Below are 24,156 nucleotides of genomic sequence, written 5' to 3' on the forward strand. Positions count from 1 at the left end.
AGTACTCTGGATGTCAGTAAAGCTTTTGGACTGGATGGTATTTCACCACGAGTTTTGAGAGAACGTGCTGGGGAACTGACAGTGCCTTTAACCTGGCTTTTCAATGAAAGTCTGGCTTCGGCAAAGGTGCCCAGGGAATGGAAGGAAGGTAAGATTGTGCCATTGCATAAAGGCGTTAGCAGAGTGGAATTGTTCTAATTATAGGCCAGTTTGAATGTCATCAGTAGTGGTTAAGATCTTGAAGAAATTAGTGAGGGACTGTATACGGCATTGGGCATATGAGGGTAATATTATCTGCAAGAGTCGATATGGATTTGTTTAAGGGGAACTCTTGTTTTAGTAAGCTACTAGCCTTTTATAATAAAGTTACAAGAGCAGTAGATGAAGGAAAGGCATATATTGCCATTTTCTTCGATTTAGCAAAGGCATTTGACAGAGTGCTACATGATAAACTGATGTTTAATTTGCAGCACATGGGTTTGGATGTCAGGTTGATCAACTGGATTCAGGATTGGGTGTCCGATAAGTATCAGAGAGTTGTGAATTGTGGGGCAGTTTCAAGGAGGCAGAAGGTTACAAGTGGGGTCTGACAGGGCTCAGTACTGGGACCTATATTGTTTAACCTTTATATCAATGACATTGTGAGTGTATTGAAAGGGGATATTCAGTTGTTTGCGGATGATGTGAAGCTGGGAAGGGTTATTAGTAATAGTGCAGATGTGGTGGCCCTACAAGAGGATTTGAATATGCTAGACATATGGGCGAATGAATGGGAGTATCTGTTTAATGCAGCAATATGTAAGGTCTTGAGGTTTGGGACACATCGATAGAATGCTGCATACTCTATTGGAAGAGCTATACTGGAGGAAGTAGGGGAGACAAGGGATCTAGGGTTGATGATTGATAGAAACCTGAAATTAAGGGAACATATTGCAAAGGTGGTGAAAGTAACACAGAGGATTGCTGCAATACTGAGAAGGACGCTGTCCTGCAGAGATAAAAGAGTTATCACTAAAAAAACACACGTACTAACCAGAGTGATAAGTTTTAATACATAAATATTTCATCACGAGTATCTTGGGACATCCTCAGTACAGTAATTCAAACAATACTAGGAATAACATGCAGTTAGGGCACATGATTACAATGGAATCCCAATATGCATGCAGTAGTGTGCATGCATATTGAGGAATATACTTTAAGAATAGCAAGAACGACATTACGGTTTAAATTTGGTCTGTGTAGTAGGGCTTCAGCACTTTCTTTATATTAATGTTCATGTTTATATAAAGATCTATGTAAAAGTTTTGTCTTTTCCCCACTGGATCATATGGTTTGCGGCCAGATTTCTGCGGTTTGAAAAGAACGAATGTGGTACTGATGTTCCAAAATGCGTTTCTGAACAGACCTACCTGTCTGTCCATAGTAGAACAACTTGCAGGAGCATGGGGCCTCATACACACCAGGTAACATCAGCGGTGAGAGTTTGTCTTTAGGAGAAGGTAACAAGTTATAGATCTGGTTGATGGGTTTGTAGGTAGTGGAAAGATTGTAAGAAACCACTCCTCACCCCTCTTGTTCACAGTTTCCTTTCATAACAGCCATACTAAATGGATACAATCTTAAAACAACTCAAAAAATTATCAGTCACTTCCCCACATATCAACCTAGACAAGAAGAAGCCCATAGGATTCCCATACCGTATGTCAAAGGCATCTCCAAACGTCTCAAAAATTATCAAGAAATACAATCTTGCCACTACCAACAAACCCATCAACCAGATCTATAACTTGTTACCTTCTCCTAAAGACAAACTCTCGCCTCTGATGTTACCTGGTGCCTATGAGGTCCCATGCTCCTGCAAGTTGTCCTACTATGGACAGATAGGTAGATCTGTTCAGAAACGCATTTCGGAACATCAGGACCACATTCGTCTTTTCAAACTGCAGAAATCTGGCCTCGCTCAACATGTAGTTGAAAACTCAAACCATAGTATCCATTGGTAAAAGACTAAACTTTTACATAAAATCTTTATATAAACATGAACATTTATAGAAAGAAAGTTCTGAAGCCCTACTACACAGACCAAATTTAAACCGTAGACGTTCTTGCTATTCCTAAAGTATGAGAAATTGTCATACAAAATTGTGTAAAATTATCTCTTTATATATGTTATCTTTTTTTTTTATATATTTTAATTTAATTCTATAACACGCTACTGCACGTATATTGGGATTCCATTGTAATCATGCGCCCCAACTGTATATTATTCCTAGATCTAGTATTGCTTGAATTACTGTACTGAGGATGTCCCAAGATACTTGGGATGAAATATTTATGTATTAAAACTTATCACTGTGGTTAGTACGTGTGCTTTTTAGTGATGAATTCACTACAGGTTTCATTCTATAAAAAAGAGTAATCATTCCGTTGTATAAGCCCTGATCGACCACACTTAGACTATTGTTCTCAGGATTTGAAATGGATAAATTAACTGTGTAAAGGGTACAGAAGCAGATAACAAAGATGGTTTCAGGATTGTACAATGTTATTATTATTATTATTATTATTCAGTCCTCCATGGAGTCAAAAGACTCATTGCAGGAGGTCCTTCCTAGGAAACATGAAGTCTATCATACCACTCCTTAAACTCATTGACCATTCTCGCTCTCACCACTCTATCAGGCAATGCATTCCATGGTTCAACCACCCTCTATGCAAAGAAACCACTCCTCACCCTCTTGCTTACAGTTTCCTTTCGTAACTTCCAGGGATGGCCCCTTGTCATCACTCCTTCACGCTGTTCAACCAAGTGAAAGATCTCCCCAGTGTCAACCCTGTCACTACCGACAACAGCTTAAAAGTCTCAATCATATCACCTCTCCTTCTTCTATCCACCAAACTGTGCAGTCCACATTCCCTAGTTATTAGTTAGTTATGAGGATCGGCTGAGGGAATGTTGATTACAGAGTTTGGTAGATAGAAGAAGGAGAGGTGATATGATTGAGACTTTTAAACTGTTGAGAGGTGGTTACAGGGTTGACACTGGGGAGTTCTTTCACTTGGTTGAAGCAGGAAGGAGTGATGACAAGGGGTCATTCCTGGAAGTTATAAAAGGAAGCTGTGAGCAAGAGGGTGAGGAGTGGTTTCTTTGCATGGAGGGTGGTTGTACCTTGAAATGCATTCCTGATAGAGTGGTGAGAACGAGAACAGTCAATGAGTTTAAGGAGTGGTATGATAGATTTTGTGTTTATTAGGAGGGGCTTCCCACAATGAGTCTTGATAGACTTTCTGCTTCCTAGGAAGGAACTCCCGCAATGAGTCTTTTGACTCCATGGAGGCCTGAATAATAATAATGCAGGTTATTTTTCATGGGAAGGAAAAATATGCAATCAATTGGATAAGAATGCAGTGGTTCTCTGTTCCCCCCCCCCAAAAAAAAAGCCAGTTTCTGTATTATGGAATGCACAGTATGAGAACAAAGAGCTCATTGCAATTACTCAAACTTGTAATCAGACTGTACAGTACAGTACAGATGATGCGTTTGCTATTGCCTCAACAGCCCAGACACATTAGATACATAATTTTTAATAAATTAGACCACCAATTTTCTGTCACCCTCAGTTCCAGAGCTTTGCTGTGGATTACCTGTGTTTCTGAACCAATAGAGGTTATCTAATAATAATTCATCAGTACCCATCTAACCCACTAATTATACCTCTCCCATCTTTCTAAAACACCATTGATCTCTCTAGAAATGTAAATATTAAATGTGAATTAAGTGATTAGATTAAATGCATTAGTATAAATCAGTGGTCTCCAAAGTGGTTGATATCGACCCCCAGGGATCAATATAACATTGTTAGGGGTCGATAGAAAAATATAAGACATCATTGTACGGGTAATATTTAATTCAGTTAACTTGTATTACCTCCATCCTGATTGACAACGCAATTAAGAGTGAATCGTGGAAACAGTGACATGAATAGGACCTGTAAGATGGAACAAGGTCGTGAAAATAGTAACGGATGCCAATCATGTAGGCCAAAATGACGTGTTTACCAATAAACGGATGTCGGTGGTTCCCGCGTGGCTGGAGCGAGATTGCAACACGTGCTTGGCTGCTTATTTACTTATACTTACATGTATTCGATCCATCTCATTTTTGTGCATCGACATACAAGTGAACGTTAATGTTCTAAAATTCATCAACATACATATTATAATTCAATCGTTATTCATTCACGAACTAAACTTCAATATGTTGAAGAGTTGAGCAGGTCTGGTAGTTTTATACATCCTATATATACCTATAAGAAGATTGTATTATTGTTATCTAAATTAAATTTTATATTTTATATATTATTTATCCCTCCTATCAAATATGCAATGTTAAGAAGAACATCAAAAACGTATCCCTTTGACATTAAGCCAATATAATAATATATACTATATTATACATACAAGAAACACTCTAACTATAAAATAAACAATCTAAAAACTCACATAAGCATCTTTTTTGCTTGTCCTATTATAATTACGTAATAGTAAAATAGAGGGGGTCGATAAAAAGTCAAGAAACTCTTGAAGGGGTCGATGGTCAAAGAAGTTTGGTGACCCCTGGTATAAATGATATACAAGTTTATTAGTATCAGTGCAATAGGATTATTAATTAAACAGGTATTAAATGTGAATTAAATAATTTCACACAATACAGATAGAAATTATACAAGTTTATCACTACAGTATTAATAAAAACAGGTTCATTGATCGCTGCACTTACAAAGAATGTTATAAACCACTCCAAAAGCAGAAAAATGTTTGATTTTACTGGATTGTAGGGCTAATCACAAATGTCTCACAGTTAAGGGCCTCCTAGATTACTTTCTGTTTCATAGTTAACTGACTCCTCATAGATATCTTTGATGTTGTAAGGAGAACAGAATATCTTGAAACAAAACTGCCTTAATGTACTTTGATCTTTCCCTGCTTTAATAGTTTTACATACTCAAGCAATTCATGAACAACCTTTTCTCCTTAAACTCCATAAAGCCATTGCCAATCAGAATTGTTAAATGTCAAGAAGGCAACAACTACTATGAACTAGACCTTGCTTAGAATCTCTATTACTGAAAATTACTTACTCAAATTCAAGGGATCATCAGCAACAACTACAGATGTAAATAATTAAGCCAGCATGTATACCACACACAATGATGGCCCACTGAGTTGGTCAGGTAGATGTAGAAATTTCAGGTTCAATTTTGTAATTTTTTCTGGACTAAAGGATGTGCCAGATCATCCATTGCCAGAAAATCAGTGTTGTATCTGTACACTTCGCAATAGAAAAAGAACTATAACTGTATTTTTTATATATATATGTCAGACCTACACAGGAAAGTGACAAAGAAACCTGTACCATATCAATTGTGCCTGATTTCTTCAATAATGCTGGATCTTGGATTTTGTGCATGATAAACTAACATAGGCTTGAGTTTAAAGTCATCTTCTGCATTGCGTCCTAATAAAAGCATAAGATGATCTTCAGATACTTTGTATCCTGCTTGAGATGCTTCAGTTTTAGCTAGGAAAGTTTTTGTGGCATACGCTTCCTAAAGAGACCAATTTCGTCGATTTTGAATATTTGCTGATCCTCACTATCACCCTCCTGAATTATCCTTTGAAATTCTTCAGGAAACTTGGCTGCAGAATCTTTATCAGCACTAGCAGATTCCCCAGTTATTCTTATGTTATGCAGTCCAGTTCTATTTTTAAAATGGTCAAACCATCCTAAACTTGCAGTAAAGCTTTCACATTCCTCTTGAAATTTGGTCTCTTTCAATGAGGTAAAATATTGAGAGCTATATTCAGCATGAAACTCTTAGATAGGTTTTCTATCTTTGAGTTTCTTATTCGGCTAAGAAATAATGTTGGATTCAATATCTACTTAATTTGAATAAATTTACTTTGCTGAAGTGAAGCCTATTGGCTCTTTATCTCAGTAATGTGTTAGTGCACCATTTGGCTACTCGTACAGTAAAAAAATAAGCTTTGTATTACAGCAACCTTAGTATTTACATCTAGGTCTACCTACTCACTGACGAGACCTCAAAAAAGGTCGAAAGTGGTCTGGTTAGTGACCTTCTCCCATAATGTATAACAGCACACATCTCCTAGGAGATGTGTTTTACATTATGGGAACATACTAAGGACAGTGATCGGACTTATTCCACCTTTACTGTGAGTTGCCCCAGCATGTATCACCTGTTGGCTTACGCTTGAACTCACCGAACTAATATAGAACACTATGAAAGTTCTATGTTAATTCTTTCGGCATATAAATTCAGCATGAAACTTTTAGATAGGTTTTCTATCGTTGAGTTTCTTATTCGGCTAAGAAATAATGTTGGATTCAATATCCACTTAATTTCTATACCTTGATTGTTTAAGGTGTTCCACTGTATTAATATTTCATTAATGTAAATATTGAAGAGTGTTGGAGACAGAGGACATCCCTGTCTTACTATTTGGTTTATAGATTGTTTTTCAGACAACTTTTTTTTTTATTATTTCATTATCTTTATATATATTCAATATTGCATATAGTAAAATATTAGGTATATTTATTCTTTGTAATATATCAAACAGTATGCATCAATTCCTCGATTAATGCGCCTAATGCGTTCTTTAAAACAGGCGCATTAATCGAAAATGCACTAATCGAATACAATAACCTATGGGGAAAAGTATAATTTGTTCCTGAAATTTCTTTTTTGATACTTTATTTTTTTTATAAAAGAATTCGTGGATGTCTCAGGACCTAATTAAAGGAAAACCATGAAGCTGAAAGACAATAAAATATATTCAGAATATAAATTTATTAATCTGCTTCTTAACAAAGAATTGAGCTAACATAGTTTGCCAAGCATTCTGTTTCTTGCATACAACTGACGGTATGGCCCTATTGCCTCTTCTACTCTTCTGCAAATTTTACTGCTTCTCTCTTCAAGCATTGCTGCTTAAAAACTTCGATTGTACAAAAACTATTTTCAAATTGTTTCTGTGAAACCTCTTTGGCTTGTCAATGATTAAATTTTCTTCATATTCAGAATCTTCCCACTGTGCATCTAAATTTAGCAAGTCGGAATCACTCAACTTCTCAGAATGAGATTTAATTAACTTAGATTCATTTGAAAAGCCTCTAAAATCATTTGCATAATGTGGAAGAATGTCCTTCCAAACTGCTTGCATATTGCTAGCAGTAATTTCATTTGACTTTATAACCAGGCTGATATTTCTCTGATATGGCTAGAAAAGTCTTGGAAGGCATTCACTTCCAAAAAAGGCCACTTTCATCGACATTAAATATGTGTTGATCACAATAGTCCCCTTCTTACACAATTTTCTTCAAAATCTCTGGATATCTCCTTATCTGCACTTGCAGCTTTGCCTGTGATTAGAACATTATGTAGGCTATTTCTCTTTTTGAAATGCTCAAATCACCCAGCACTAAAGTGAAATTCTTCTTTTCCATCATTGATAGCCCTTTTTTTTCCAGGTTACAAAGAGACTTTTGATTTAATAAGGCTAGTGTTTAGAGGGATCCGTTTTTGGTGGTTACAATCTTCGATCCATGCAAAAAGAAGTCTCGCTAATTCAATCATTATAATACTTTGATTTTCAGTGCATGTATGATGAACTTGAAGCAGCCTTACCTTTCTCTTTGTATTCAGCAATTGATTCACCCATTTTTGTGTTCTTGTCCTATCTTTGCTCTGGACTCGCATTGTTCATTTTTCTTTATTATTTCAAGTTTTTCTTCCAATCAGATTACTTTTCGAATCACACTTCTATTTTTTTCTCACTAATTCTTTTACTCATGATTGAAGGTCAGGAAAATAATTTAAAATAAAAAGGTAAGGTAAACAATTGCACAAGATATGATCAGCAAAATGCTATGTAAAGCTGACGACATATATTTTGGCGGTAACTTTGGAACATAGTGTACATGGAAATAGTATAGTATGCCATTAAAAAATAACTGTAAAATGTTTCAAATCGGTAACTAAATTATTTCATCCTGGCGAGTGATTTTTTAAAATAGTTAGCCATAAACAATGTATAGATTGAAAATTTTTAAAATCTTTAACATTTATTTTTAAGATTAGGTGCACTAATCGAATTTGGGTATCGAAAAAAAATGGCACATTAATCGAGGGATTGCTGTATATCTTTTTACTTTGTCAAATGCTTTTTCGTAATCTATAAACAAAAGATGTTTCCAAATTAAATACTCTTCTTTTTTCTATATGGCTAGAAAAAAGATCTAAGTAGTTTTAAACAGAAAGCTGCTTCCATTGTAGAGCTTACTTTTCTAAATCCATTTTGACATTCTAATAATATTTTTTCACTGTATATTTTTAGTTTTTCATTAAATATTCTGCTATATATTTTGTAGCATGTATTCAATAAACCTCTGTAGTTAGCGGGTTTCGTTTTATCCCTTTTTTTAAATATAGGTATTACTATGCTTGTTTTCCATTCTATTGGTATATGTCCTTTTGTATATATTTATTTTAAAATTTTAGTAATCTTTGATGAAATTTTTTTTCAAGCAAATTTATGCAGTTCAGAGTTTATCCCATCTTCTCCTGCTGATTTGCCATTTTTTATTTTATTTAGATTGTCCTTTAATTCTTTTATTGTTATCTTATCTTTAACGTATTTTGTAAGTTTCTGGTGTAATTATTTTTGATGCCAGTATTATCCAAAGATCTGTAAAGTAATCCAAGAATTCTTTTAGATCTATTTCACAATTTATATTTGCAGTTTCTTTTCTATCTGCATTCGTGTGCTGTAGTATTTTGTACGCACTGGAGCTTATTTTGTATATATCATTTTCTAGATATGATACAAATTTTTCCCAGCTTTCTCTGTGTCTCCTTCTTGTTTCTTTTTTGTCTATTGCTCATCTTTTTTTATATTCAATTTCATCTTCTTGTTTTTTGCTACTTAACCATCTTTTAAAAGCCTGCTTTTTATTTTCAATTATTGTTTTTATTTCATTGTCCCATATATGTAATTTTTTGTGTGTTCCTAGACTTTCATATGCTGCTGATGCGATAATTTATTTTATATTATTCCATTCTTTCTCAGTGTCTTCATTTTCTTGTATTTTTCCTAAGTAGTTATTAATCCTCTGTTGGTATAAATTTCTTATACTTGAATCATTTAGTAGTCTTACTTTGTAATTAGATTTTGTTTTAATATTTTTTGTAGCCAGTTTGGTGGAAATCTTAGTTTTGCCTGTGCTAAATAGTGATCTGTGTCAATTTCTAGTCCTCTTCTACCTTTAACATCTAGGAAGAGGTTTGCTGCTTTTTCATTTGCTATAAAGTAGTCTATTATTGATTTTTGTCCTCTTGCACACCACATATATTTATGTATATTTTTATGTTTGTAAAATGCATTCATTATTTTTAAATTATTATATATTGTATAATCAATGAGTCGCTTTCCATTTTTGTTTACTGTTGGTTCTCCAAATTTTTGTATATTATTGTTAATTATTTTTCATATATTCCTTGTAACTTTTTATAAAAGTAATCATTTTCTTCTTTTCTTTATTTAATTTTAATCACGCTTCTAATATTCTTTCATTCTAGTATGTATAATGAGTTATTTTTGCTTTAATTGATTTATGGATCCAAATCATTACACCAGCTTTTGCATGTATTTGTTTGTCCACTCTACTATATATGATATTGTAGTTAGCTGTTTCTTTTTTGTTTCTGTAAGACTGCATTTTCTATATTTTTGTCATTTAAAATTTTATCTGATTCTTCTTTATGTGCTGTGCTTCTAATGTTCCATGTAGCACATTTCACCACGTTTTTCTTTTTCCAAAGTTTCTTAACCTTTTCCAGTTTGCAGTCATTTCCCATGTTTTCTGTCCGGTTTGGATTTCATTGAGACTTGAAAGTAATATGTGTTTCCCTATGTCAAGTGATTAGCATGATGATAGGTATCCTAGTGGTGGGACTGCCACCTCTTAAGACAACTAGGCTTGCCTTTTTTAATAGATAGTGGAAACTACAGTTTTAGAGGAAAGAGTCACTCCCCCTCGCCCTCGAATTGCTCTAATAGCATTGGGGGGGAGGGTTAGAGGGAAAGAAGAGTAGAAGACCTGTCTCCAGATATGATATACCAAGTGTATATGGTACGAAGTAAGATCAGGTCTAGCTTGGGTTTCTCGGGTTTGCCATGCCTGTACTCACCAGTGTGAGCCTCTGAGTTAGAATTTATAATAGCCCTGTATAATGAATGCATTACCAATACTAAGTCTTTGCTTGGTGTACTCGTAGACAAAAAAAAATTTTACCTTCTTTCTAGAGTGGGGGGTTGGATACAAATTTATTGCAGAATGTGACTTCCATTCTCAATAGACAAGCAGATAAAATTTATGAGTAGAATAAATCCAATCTGATCAGAAGATTTAATAGTTTAATGTCAGAAAATACACAGATAATAAAACCTCATCAGCTTTCCATTGAAAAAACAGTTGTCAATTAGTGTAAGTACATATTATCTCCAGCAAACAAGTTGTTTTTAGCAAAGCCTTGACTTTGTGATCTGTCCCATTATTTAACAAAAATTGAACAAGCTACTTCTTACCTAAACAAGATGCTGCATTGACTTTATTTAAATTAGCACTTACAGTTGGAGATTTAGCTACAATAAATGTAGCCAAATCTCCAACTGAAAATCTTACATCTTTAGAATGGACTGTTCTCAAAAGTCTAAGAAATAATATAGAAATAGCGATCTTGCTAGCAGTACAGTAACGAGGGTATGAAGAACCTGTGGCAAGTGTCTAACTTGTCCCCCTCCCCTAACCCAAAAATGACAAAAATTTTGAAAAATTTAAATGTAACAAGTTAAATTTTACTAAATGCAATATGTTAAATACTTACTATTAACCCCATCAAAATGAGTTGCAGTGTGTTGCAGAATTTGTGTCTAAAGTGGCGTATTGCCAAAATTTAAAAATACAATATAAAATAGCGGACTTTTATGTCTATTTATTTATTTTTATTTTTTACGTTTTGCGCCCATGGCGGGCAACTCTTTCACCATGCCCTCGTTATGGCACTGCTTGCCAGCAAACAAAGGAAACACGACAGATACTCTTGACTCAGATGTGTATGACAATAAAATTAGATGGCTCTTTTATACTGACATACTCAATTACAGATCATGATCCTACTAGAGAACTTCAGAATTACACCAACAACCTTTTACAAACCTGTGAGCTTAACTGAGATACCAGATTGCACTTCTAAAATTCATCAGTAGTTGAAGGCATAGATTCTCCAGCACACATTCTTGTCAAACTACTAAAAGGCATGACAAGACAATCATCATCCTTTGTTAAAGACTGAGCACTTATCTAACTAATCCCTTATCTAAACACATTCATCATCTTATCTAAAATGCACATAGAATGCTAAACAAGACATTGATTACAAACCCAACTGTATTCTGTTACTGAACAACCTGTACAAGACTTTGACTACAACTGCAGTTTGAAAACTATTTTGCCTTTTTCCACTCCTTAGGAACCTTTCTATTGCAAGATTTCATTAAATGACCAGGGTATAGCTATCTCTTTTGCATATTTCTTAAAAATATATTACATATTATCCATTCCTTCGACCTTATTAATATGTAACAAGCCACCTCTAATTCACCAGCTATTTGCCTTCCACATGTAGTCATCACTGATACCAGTATGATATACACTGATAAAGTGCTTATTCAGTAACTCCACTACATCTCTTGCCTTGGTCACTCTGCTGCCATAGCTATCATTAGTGTCACAATTTCATCTTTTTATTCTTCCTCTTGCTTGCCAATAGAATTAACTATGGTAAACAATATTAACCTATGTCAGTCAAATGAAATAAATTATAGACATTACACCTTCTGTCCAAAAAGAAACCGAACTTTTGATACAAAATAAAACACGGGCCAATTATAATTATTCAAATCATTTATTTCAATCAATATGCTCTCCCTCAGCTTTGATACATGTTTAGCATGGTCAATTATTTCGTTAAAGGAGTTTTTTTATATTGGTTTTTGGGATACTGTTTAGGGTCGTGGTTACTGCTGCTTGGATGTTTTCAATGGTGTCGTATCGCTTTCCTTTCATCGGCAAATGAAGTTGGGGAAAGAGAAAGAAGTCACAGGGTGCTAAATCAGGTGAATACAGTGAGTGATCCAACACACAAACTTGGTTTTTGCTCAAAAATTGTCTCACAATGTTCGAACAATGAGATGGTGCATTATCGTGCAAAATTGACCAGCTGCCTGCATCACGATATTCATGCCGTATGTGACAAATTCTCGCTATCAATTGCTTCAAAACTTTGAGATAAAACACACCATTGACTGTTTGGCCAGGCGGAACAAATTCTTTGTGGATAATGCCCTTGGAATCATAGAAATAAATCAGCATTGTCTTTACTTTTGACTTCTCCAAGCGACTTTTTTCGGATGCTCCTCTTCTGGTGGTCTCCACTCTGGCACTTTGTTTTGGGCTCATACTCAAAACACCATGTTTCATCACCAATAACGATTGTTTTAACGAAGTTTGAGTCCTTATAAGCAGTTTTAATGAGGTCTCCTTGTAGTGTTCAATTCGATACATTTTTTGGTCTTTGGTCGAATTGTGGGGAACAAATCGCAGATTCAATTTATGAAGACCCAAACTCTCAGTCAAAATGTTGTGCACAGATGATTTTGGGTTTTCTTTGATGAAATCACACACCCTTTGGTTGTTAACGTCGCTCAGTCCAATTTTTAGACGGCCTGGCTTTTTGTCGTCCTCAAACATTGTGAGATGCTTGAGGACAACACTCTGAAATCGCTTAAACTACTCATAAACTTGAGTATGGGATAAGCATTCATCGCAGTATGCTTTTTGAAGAATTTGATGTTTTTCGGTAAAACTTTTACCAAGTTTAACACAAAAGTCAATCGCAGCTCTCTGTTTGAAACTCATTTTCTAACTGTTCGTCAAAACACACTGTCACTCTTTACACTATGACTCGGCTTCTAATGAAACAAATATCATTAAACAGTTGACACAACACTAAGGAAGGTTGCTGCTTTCGACAACAAAAAGATACAACAGGTGGCACCACTAGCTTCTTCTATTTTCGACAAGTTTGGTTTCTTTTTGAACAGAGGGTGTATAATATAGAAATTACAGGCACCAAAAATTATATGCATTAATGAACTAATGTGTATACTTTTTGGTGTCTGTAATTTGTGTATTATAATCTCTATAAATTATTTCACTTGACTGACATAGGATGATATGGTTATGGAGATTATAATGAGAGTTAGTGCATTGTGAAGGAGGATAACACACACAATGAGATGAGGAAGAGAAATTAGATGTGCTGACAGCAGAAGAATTGTGATTAGCAAGCTTTTTTTTTTTTTACCAAGGAGACAATACCAGGGTATTAGGTTATGTAAGAAAGTGACAAATTGTACAAAATTTATAAACAGTGTAATATATTATGGGCCTGTGGGAGGAGAGGGTGGAAAGATGTGGATGAATTGTACTGTTAAATGCATTCAGTGTCCAATCTATATCCCCAGAAATTTTAAGAATTATTATCTAGAACAGTTAGTTGCAATAAAATGGACTCAGAGTTTGAATGTGTTAAATTTAGTGATAGCATGTTTGTTCATAACAACTTTGCTTCTGAACTAGGGAGAGTTAACCTGTGGTCTTTACCTAAGTGGCAGTCAAACACATAGAATTTTTGGTTAACATGGAGTATGTGGTGGGAGGACTACAAAGCAAGTAATTAAAACACATTCAAAAAACAGTTTTAAATAATCCAATGGCTTAAGCACTTGCAAGGAAAAGAAAGTAATGCATATGAAATGTCAAGGAATGTGATGGAAACACTATCAGACTGCATTTCTAGAATTAAAAGGTTAAATCGGTACATAAAGTAGATGATTCGCTTCATTAAACATGAACTGCATAATAAGAAAATGTGAAAGAATATATGGAGAAATGATGAGCAATATTAAAATTTTGACACCCCAAAACACAGGCTAGAAGAGCGAACATTGTGATATGGCAGGAAGGAGATCAGTGTTTAAAACATTACTTATGTAAGCCTTGTAGCTGGAATCATTTAGCACTACAAGCCTTGTCATTTGAATAGGAGGATAGAGTGTATTGCCATCACCAAAACTGGATATGATTTCAGGTTTGTGTTAGAAATTTATTAATGTGTAGGATAAGAGCATGGATACAGAGTCCTGCATACATTGGTAGGGAAAGCTAAAGGGAAGAAACTGTCTATCATGACACACACACACACATTGAATGACCTGATTGGAAACTAGCAAGGTATACCATAACAGCTTGCTAAGTAGGATTCTATGCCATACCAGATCAAGTGCCAACCATATAAGTTTCTTCATACCTGAACTGTTCCATGGCTGGTGCCCAAAGGTTAGTAGAATTGGCCAGAAAGATCTACTGCAAAGTAAGAATGGTGGAATCCGTGTGTGGTCCTTGGATTCTGTAGCTCACCTCAATTTTCCCACACATCACAATTTATATTGCCAAAGATTATATCAGAATATCTCACCGATGTCCCAATGCCATGTTTATTGGTTTTGAAGCCCAGTATGGGATTTTAACTCCCTTTATGTATTCTTCTTCACTTACTATAGAAGATGTCCCAGTAAAGTTAGGAAACTGCAGAGACAAAAAAAATAATAATTTGTAACATTCCTGATCCTGTATTTAACAGCATGTAATTGTGAAGATCTCAACCTTTTTTTTTATTTGGGAGAATTTAAAGAGGTTCTCAAAAAGCATTAAAAAAAAAATTCTTCCATCAATACGAGAGCCTGTGTAGCTCAGTGGAGGTTGCGTTTTGCACTCCATGGCACTTGACTGCATGAATGAAGACTTGGATTCAAGTCTGGTCATCAACTAGAGGAACATTTTTTAAACCTTTTTTCAACCGGTTCCCGAGTTAGTCGATCTCTGGTGCTGGCAAGCAGGTTTTTCATCCCGTAAACCCAAGAAAATTGATCGTCAAACCCACGCTATTTTTAGACATTAAAAATATTGTGTTAGGGATGAAGAGATGGCGGCACTTATTAACTGTCTCTTCACTGCATGGCGATTAACTTAGTGATAGCCTTGGGCCAGCTATCTCTGATTTGCTGCCAGTGGAAATTGAACTGCCCACCCAGTCTCCAAAAGTTAAAGGCTAAAACGGCCTTGACTACTCCCTATACTGGAATAAAATGTGTCAGCTGATTTTTTTTAGATCTATATCTAATCGGTGTTCCTACTTTGATATGGATGTTATGAGAAAGTTTGAGTCAAGAAGATTCATCTCAAATATAAGATGAATTCTCTTGTATTGGGATATTTATCTAGTCAGACCAGGAATATCTTTCTTACATTTGACACCCCCTAAACAATCAACATATATATATATATATATATATATATATATATATATATATATATATTTTTTTTTTTAAAAACATAGATTTAATGACTAAAAACCGAGATAACTTATAAAGATTTTAATAAGAATAATATGACTAGTTTTGGCTTATAACAGCCTTCCTCAGGTATTCTTAAAGGGAAAGAATAGTAATAAACATTGAAATATCTAAACTGGAAATTACAGGTAAAAATTGCCACACATAATTGATACATAAAAAACGTTGTATTTTTTCAAGTTGTTCTAACAGGCGTGCCATTGCTCTGAAAGATTAAAAATCTCTATGTACAGAAAACCTACTCATACTAATAGATATCTGCATAATCTTTCTCATCATTTTCCACCACAAAAACTTGGAACTATATCTACCTTAGGACACAGAGCACGCTCTCTCTCTTGACTGAACCAGATGAACTACAAAAAGAAATAAATCACCTCACTCTTATCTTTAAACAAAATGGATACTCTAAAAAAACAATTAAGAAATTTCTTCTGGATCCTCCTAGACAGTGCACAACAGCAACTATTAATTTTAAAGGTAGCATCTCCATTCCATACATTAGCACAGTCTCTAAAAAATTAGCTAAAGTCCTTAAAAAATATAATATCAGGACGTTCTTCACCACACTTCCTAAAATTCATTCTCTAATCAGCCATCCAAAACCTACTCATCACAACCTAAAATATCCAGGTGTATATAAATTATGGTACGATTGCAATATCCCTTATTTTGGACAAACTAACAAATCTATTGAACAACGTATAGAAGAGCATAAGAGAGACATCTCTTACAAAAGATCTCATGCAACTGCATTATCCAGTCATGTTCTTTTTTCAAATAATCCTAATGATGATCAACAAAGCCACTCCGTTTGCTGGGATAGATCAGAAAATATCTTTCGCTGTGTTGTGATGAGTTTGAGAGGAAAATTGTAGAATCAAGGGAAATCCTGCTGAACCCTGTCCACTTAAACAACAATTTGAGTTATAACATCCCAGATAGCCATGCTGCAGTTATTCAATATCGGCGTTCATGTGAGCCTGCATGCACACTTGCAATAAACAATGGCACGCCTGTTAGAACAACTTGAAAAAATACGTTTTTTATGTATCAATTATGTGTGGCAATTTTTACCTGTAATTTCCAGTTTGTTTAGATACTTCAATGTTTATTACTATTCTTTTCCTTTAAGAATACCTGAGGAAGGCTGTTATAAGCCGAAACTAGTCGTATTATTCTTATTAAAATCTTTATAAGTTATCTCGGTTTTTAGTCATTAAATCTATGTTTTTAAAATGTATCACAACAACCGAGTAAAAGACGATTATCTCTCTCACACACACACACACACACACACACACACACACACACACACACACACACACATATATATATGAGCAAGATATTTAAATTGTTCTGGAAGCTGTACATACTAGATCCCTTCAGATACCCCAAATGATAGTGTCATGCTAATTGCCTATCATGGATCTGTCTGATATGATATTAAAGAGCGTGAAACTAGACTGTACTGAAAATAATAATAACAAATACCAAGCATATTGAACAGTGTTCAGTTCAATAATATCTTAAATACACAGGTGTCCAAAATACTAAGGACAGACTACATTTTTGCTTGTACAGTCTTAGTTTGTCACATTCATGGCATAATCATAAATCAACCTTAGCCAAAAACAGTTGATTATACACTGGTGTCCAAAAGCTAAGAATGAACTACATTTTTACCTCTATATGAAAAAATTTTCATGCCTACTGCCAAATGTGGACATAAATTTATTGTCAGCATACTAATCAATTATATTACACAAAAAATGTGGTATAAATTTCATACAATTTAAATTGCAATATGTTTTTGGCAAAAGTTACAAATTTCCTAAGGATGTAGTTAAGGAATTAATGTACAGTGCTTACAGAAAACTATGTGGAGAGACATTTCAGTGTGGAATATGTCCACCCCGACCTGAGATGCAGCTCTCAATGCTGTCTCATGCTTAACACAAAGTGATTTAGTAGTTTTTGAGGCAAACTGGCCCACTCCTCTTTCAGAGCAAGGATAAGGCCTTCTTTGTTTTTTGGAGGGGAATTTCAAGCAGCAATTCATCTGTCTATTACATCCCAAACGTGTTCTGTGCAGTTAAGATGGGGGGGGGGGGGGGGTGCTGGCCACTGGATTCGATTAATATCCATGGTCTCCAAAAATATCACCACTGCTCATGCATGATGTAGTGTGGTATTGTCATCCATCAAAATGAATTCTTTGCATAAATCAAACATGACGTTGAAGAATTTTGTTGCAATTTTCTTAACCAGTCATAGTCCCTTTTCCCAGCACGTGTAGCTTGGTATGATCTTTAAACATAATGCCCCCCCCCCCACACACACACCATGATCTCAGCACCACCATATCTAATCCCTTTCAAGAACATTCTTGCAATGGCAAGCATAACCACTTTCACACCAAGGTAAGTGTTGTCTAGAGTTGGAGGAAAGACCAAGATACCCATTGGTATCTTGTCTAATCTTTATGGATAGAGGGATGCAGACTACAGGCCTTCAGGCATATTTTTGGCCTACTTGTCAAACTTCTTGCCACAGTTTGTTGAGATATCCACATACCTGTATTTGAATGGCCATCTCTTTTGCATGTGTGTGTGTGTGTGTATAAAGGGTGATATTAGAAACAAGAAACCTTTAAGCCAGCCTGGTTGGTAGAGTGATTAGCATATTCTCTCCTCCTACAACCGACATGTAGGCATGGATGTTTGTGAATGTCTTTAGATGAGAGAATTTCACCATCCATTTTTTATATAAAAAAATAAATTTAAAAACCCTTAGCACGTCTACAACATTAATATATTGCATTTACACTGTTTTGTGAATAGAAGGAAGGGGGGGGAAAACTGTTCTTAAAATGTATCTTAGCAATTTATTAATGTTCTTTATATCTGGAAATTTTCATCCTTTAACCACGCTACCGGCCAAGACGTCTATAGACATCAAAGTTATCATGGATGCGAAGTGCATATTAAAATTATAATACCATTGATATTACATTGAAATATATGATGGATACGAAGCATATGAGGATGTGTATTTGATCCATAACGGCCGGTGAGGTGGTTAACCCAACGACGGTATTAGAGCACTATAGGTTCAAGTATTCAAGCAGCCCTTCATATTTGGAAGGGCTGCTTGAATTATCCCCTTTTAAAAAAAAATACCTTTTTATCTCTCTCTCTCACACACACACACATGCACATTTTCCTTTCCATACCTTAACGCCCAAACTTGCTTTAATAACTGCCTAATATGACTGCGGGATAGTTGTTAGAGGTAGAGGTGTGTGACATAAATCCTACCTGCAAAATATTTTAAATATTGTTCATTAGTACTAGTAGCAGGTGAAGAGTTTGTTAACATGGAAATTCTGCTCTAGAGATTGTTTAACTTCACAAGTCACTTCATGCCATCTTTTAGCAAGATAGTAGTCTTCTAAAGACAGTGACAAACATCCATATCCAAGAAGAGTACATCTCTGGTTCTGAACTTACTTTACTCCTCCACAGATCTGGCTTTTTTTTTTTTTTTTTTTTTTTTTTTTTTTTTTTTTTTTTTTTCTCTCAATTAAAGTTGGCATTGAATGGGGAAAAAAATACAATAATAATATTATTCATCAAGATATAATGGCCTGTTCTGGTCTTATTCTGTCTTTCTCATTTCACCTTGGTCGTCCCTTTTGGGTAGTCTTCAACTGACCATTCTTTTTCAGTATTATAATTTAAAAAATGCAACGTAGGCTATATTTCTCAAGTTCAAAACAAAAAACCTCTGCAAATGCTTCCAGCAACAATGCTAATGTTAGGCTTGATGTATCAGTTTGCAGTGGAACTACTTCATAGTGGTGATCATGGGGAGGCATGATGCATTAGATGTGCTATATTGTAAAGAACAGTTATAATTCCAAAATGCCATCTTTATCACACATCTTATATCTTAAAATTTTACCAGTAATCCTTTATTTTTAATATATTAAATGTTATTATTATTATTTTTTTAATTTTATTTTTTGGCCTGTTCACATTTAAAATATTTCACTGTAATTTGCAGGTTCAGAGAGATATTGAAGGATGGTCTTCTGACTCAAGTAACACTAGTAGTAATAATGCCAACTTATTTGGCACTTCATTTGAAGTTCATTCAGATGCCATTATATCTATATCATCATCATCGTCATCATCCTCTTCTTCCTCTTCCAGCATATCTTCTTCTGAAGAAGATAATGAAAAGGAAAGAAAGTGTAAAAGAAACATTTTAAATCCACAGACTTTATCTTATATTTATTCCTTAAAGAACAGAGTAGAATCCAGCTTACAAGACAGTGCAGCAGTGAGTAGTGTTCTGAAACCTGAATCAGTGAAGGACAATACTTCCGATCGTATTTCACAACTCATTGCTCACAAGAGACAAGAGCAGCTTATAAGAACTGCAAAAGCTGCAGTCAAATTAACCAAGAAACATCCCAAGTGGTTTAAGAAACTGAAAAATAATTATAAGCATTCAAAGTCTGATTCAGAAAATGGACAGTGGTGTCTTGATAATGCTAAAAAGGTCATTCATTTGTTGCTATCTGGTCAGAAACAGATCAGTAATATTCGAGATAAGAGGAAACTCCTTAGGCAGAAGCGTTCTAGACTGCTTCAGAAAAATCGGTGTAGTAATTCAAGCTCAGATTCAGACAGCATTAGCAGCATTAATGCTTCCAAGGAATTATATACAAATAATAACAATAATTGTGCAATTAATTCTGTTGACAATTCCTCAAGAGTTCCCCCTGTTGACAGTTCATCTTCTGTGGACATGTTCTCCAGAGTTCCTCCTGTGGACAGTTCTTCCAGGATTACCCCTGTTGATAGTGCATCCAGTATGAATACTACTAATGTTGTTAATAGCATCACATGCGTTAATGCATCAGAAAGAACTGAAAATAACATGCATGCAGATAGTAGGGAGACTAATACAAATTCTTGTGTTGAATCTGAAAACTCGGTATGGGTCACTTTTGCACAGTCAAAACAGCGGAGACATAATGGAAGAAATTATAGAAGAAGGAACAACTCAGAAGAATTTCAGGATGATTAATAAGTATATGTAGCTATAACCATACTTTGTGAGTAGTAGTTTTAAATAAATGCATGAATCTGTATACATAATTATACTTCTGTTTAAAATGTATACATATTTGTGCATGTTCTATAAATATATTGTATAAATTCCTATGTACAGACAAACATTTTAGTGCATTATAATACATAATATCCTCAAATATTGTAGTTTGAGGATATTTTGTTTCATACATTTGTTTAATACACATCTGTAAAAATAAATTTCTGCAAGAAATAAAAGAATAAATTGATAAAATTTAATGATGTATATCTATAAATATTGCTTGTGAAGCTGTGTGTATGTTTTCTTTGCAAATGTAAATACACACACACACACATACATATGTGACATCTAAACAATTGATTATCCATTCTACCAGATTTCTGATTATCTGATTAAGTTCCACATCTGGTTGCGAGCAGTACTATGATCATCGTGATTATTGTTTTATTAGTTGACTCTCATTACACCAAACTCCGTTATAACAAACTGACTCATTCACTATAATACTATATAACTCTAACCAAGTATATCACTATAACTACTGAAAAGTTCTCAGCCAAAGTCCCACAAGCACAATATTGTGGTGTGGTAAAGGAAATTCACTTTAGAAGTATTTATAATTAATTCTAATTATTTCTGTGATCTCCACAGGTTTGCTACAGTGTCAACTGTATACAGTCAACTGTATATGTTTATGACTGTATAAAAAATTAATAGTTTCATCCATGTTTCCTTCTAAGATCAGTAACTTTTTTTTTCAAAGGAAGGCATTCTATATATCATTTATCATCATTAAACTCCTAATGTGTGTATTCTCAAGAAGGGTACAGGATATTGTGATGGTACATGAAAATTTACATTACCATTATTACTAACTTCCTATCGATGATCATATTATCATTTATTATTAACACCAGACCTCCATGGAGTCAAATGACTCGTTGAAGGCCAACAGTTACACACAAAGCCCAGTAAACTTTGCTTTAAACTCATTCAGTGTATCTGCATTTGCCACAGTGTCAGGCAAATTCATTCCTGCTCACAACCTCTTTATACAACCTCCAGGTATGTCCTCTTGTTCTACCCTTTCCCCATTATGTGAAAAATTTCTTGCACATTAACAATCCTTTACCAACTTGAATGTCTCAATTATATCCCCTCTCTTCCTCCTATTCACAAGGCTTTGCAAACTGCATTCCCTAAGTTAAGATCCTCCACATCATTGCCATAATCTCATGTGATGTATTCACAACTTGTGCAGTGTTACCTCTGAACAGATCCTTGTCCACCACCACTCCAAGGTCTCTTATCTCCTGAACGTCCTCCAAAATTTCTTCAAGTGTATACTTAGCATCTGTTGTTGCCTACCAAATTTCAGAACCTTACACTTGGCAATACTGAATTGACATTTCCACACTGTTGCTCACTCATATAATCCATTCAAGTTCTCCTGTAAGGCAAATCTGCTTGATTCCTCATCACTCTCCCCAGTTTTTCATCATCTGCAAACAGTTGTATATCACCAGTTAAACCAATATCATTAATATACAAATTAAATAGCAATGGTCCCAAAACTAACCCCTGCGGCACTAGTGACTCCTTTTTACAAGATAGTCCCCCCCCCCCCAATACACAGCGTGATATCTATCTGATAGCTATTTCACCTATCCAACTCACTAGTCTACCATCCAATCCCATCTACTTCAGTTTAGCAACCAACTTGTGTGGCAATCTATCAAAAGCCTTTGCAAAATCTAAGTATACTACTGTATATGCATCTTTCTTGTCCAATACATTCATCACTTTGTTATAGTACATAATCAAGTTTGTAAAACATAACCTCAGTTTAACAAACCCATGCTGACAAGCACAAAGAATTTCATTGTTATCAACCCAGTTTTGTATCCTATATCTCTCTCCAACCTCTCAAATACCTTTATTACAACTCTAGATATACAGATCAGCCTGTAAATTGTTGCTTTAGCCTTATAACCACCTTTGTGAAGTGGAATTGTTTTGCCTTCCTTCCGCTCTTTTGGGACTTGTGCTGTTTCAAGACTTGTTCCACAGGTAGGCCAAGGCTAATGCTAACTCCCTTTAGCATTCCCACAAGACACTGGTGATATGTTATGAAGTCTTACTGCCTTATTGACATTTAGCTTGCTTAACTCCTCGTATACCTCTTGCTCACCCACCATTAATTCTTCTCTCATTTCATTCTCTGCACTTGAGGTTCTGATTTCACACTGGGGATGAAACACCCTGCTGAACTGCTCACCAAAAACCTCAACTATGTCCTCGGCAGCAGTCACCAATCTCCCATCTTCATCCATTTACAGTATCACACCATAAATGTTCTTCCTTCTACTTGCCACATATCGAAAAAACTCACAAGGTTTTTCTTAGCCTGATTTGCTAATTTCTGCTTGTACTGCACTTTGTCAGTTCACAAGCAGCATTTATTTTCTTACCACTGAACTCTTCATTCCCTGCTATAGCTCTACCCTACACTCTCTTCTCAGCTTGACATAATCACCAGCCTTATACTTCCACATATATCCTTTTCTCACAGAAGTCTTCATATTGCTAGCCACAACCCATGTGATCACTCTCACCAACTGGAAGGAAGTGGGAAACCTCACATCCTGTGATGAATGGATCAAATCCTCGATCGTCATGTGCCCTCCATCCCATACTGCCTGAGATGTCTGTCAAGAAATTCATTTTCCTTATTCCCAAATGTTATCTCTTCATTCCAGTCTATACTGCCATTATTAAAATCACCTATAATAATTGCACTTTCCTTGTTCACTAACTGAAGTTGTTTATACATTTGTTGTTATATTGGATGTTGCCCACAGCAACTTCCAATTAAATCTCTCTTCTGGTCAACCTCCATCTCACACTACACTGCCTGAAAACCATTTCCACTATTGCCCATGTCTACCTTATATGGACAGAACTTCCCTGCTATCATCATCATCAGCCCCCCCCCCACACACACACACTCCCTTGTCCTTTCTATCCTTACGAAAAACACTGTACCCTTCCATTTCTATTCGTGTCAGATTATCATCTTCATCCAACCACGTTTCACTTATTCCAATGATTTTGGGGTGAATAAATCAATCAATGAAACAATTTCAACTTCCTTATTTCCGATACTCCTGGCATTTGTAAATAAATACAGCAGTTCTATAACTTTTAGATCTATAACCAGCCCTATCCAAGCCATTTGTTGGTTGTGATTTTCCCACCACACCTGCTTTTGCCCAATCACCTTTATTATCACTTACCACATACAGGACAGCTCTACTGACATGTATTTGCATGGGACAAGTTTTTGAGAGAGGCAAAATTGGCCTAAACTATATGAGAAATAACATAGTCATTTATTCCTTCTCT

General features: G+C 35.2%; 1 protein-coding gene across 1 annotated transcript in view; it reads left to right on the forward strand.

Annotated features, from left to right (window-relative positions):
- LOC150107097 (DDB1- and CUL4-associated factor 5) overlaps positions 1-21,008 on the forward strand; it is a 302,448-nt gene extending 281,440 nt beyond the window's left edge. Inside the window, exon 10 of the mRNA XM_090390998.1 lies at positions 19,693-21,008. Coding sequence (XP_090247124.1) covers positions 19,693-20,724 — 1,032 coding nt within the window. The 3' untranslated portion in view covers positions 20,725-21,008. The remainder of the gene's footprint in view (positions 1-19,692) is intronic.
- Positions 21,009-24,156: the final 3,148 nt, after the last annotated feature.

The sequence above is a fragment of the Typopeltis vanoorti genome, chromosome 4 (assembly GCF_054136105.1).
Source record: "Typopeltis vanoorti isolate ZY-2024b chromosome 4, IOZ_Tvanoo_1.0, whole genome shotgun sequence".
NCBI classification, from domain to species: domain Eukaryota; kingdom Metazoa; phylum Arthropoda; class Arachnida; order Uropygi; family Thelyphonidae; genus Typopeltis; species Typopeltis vanoorti.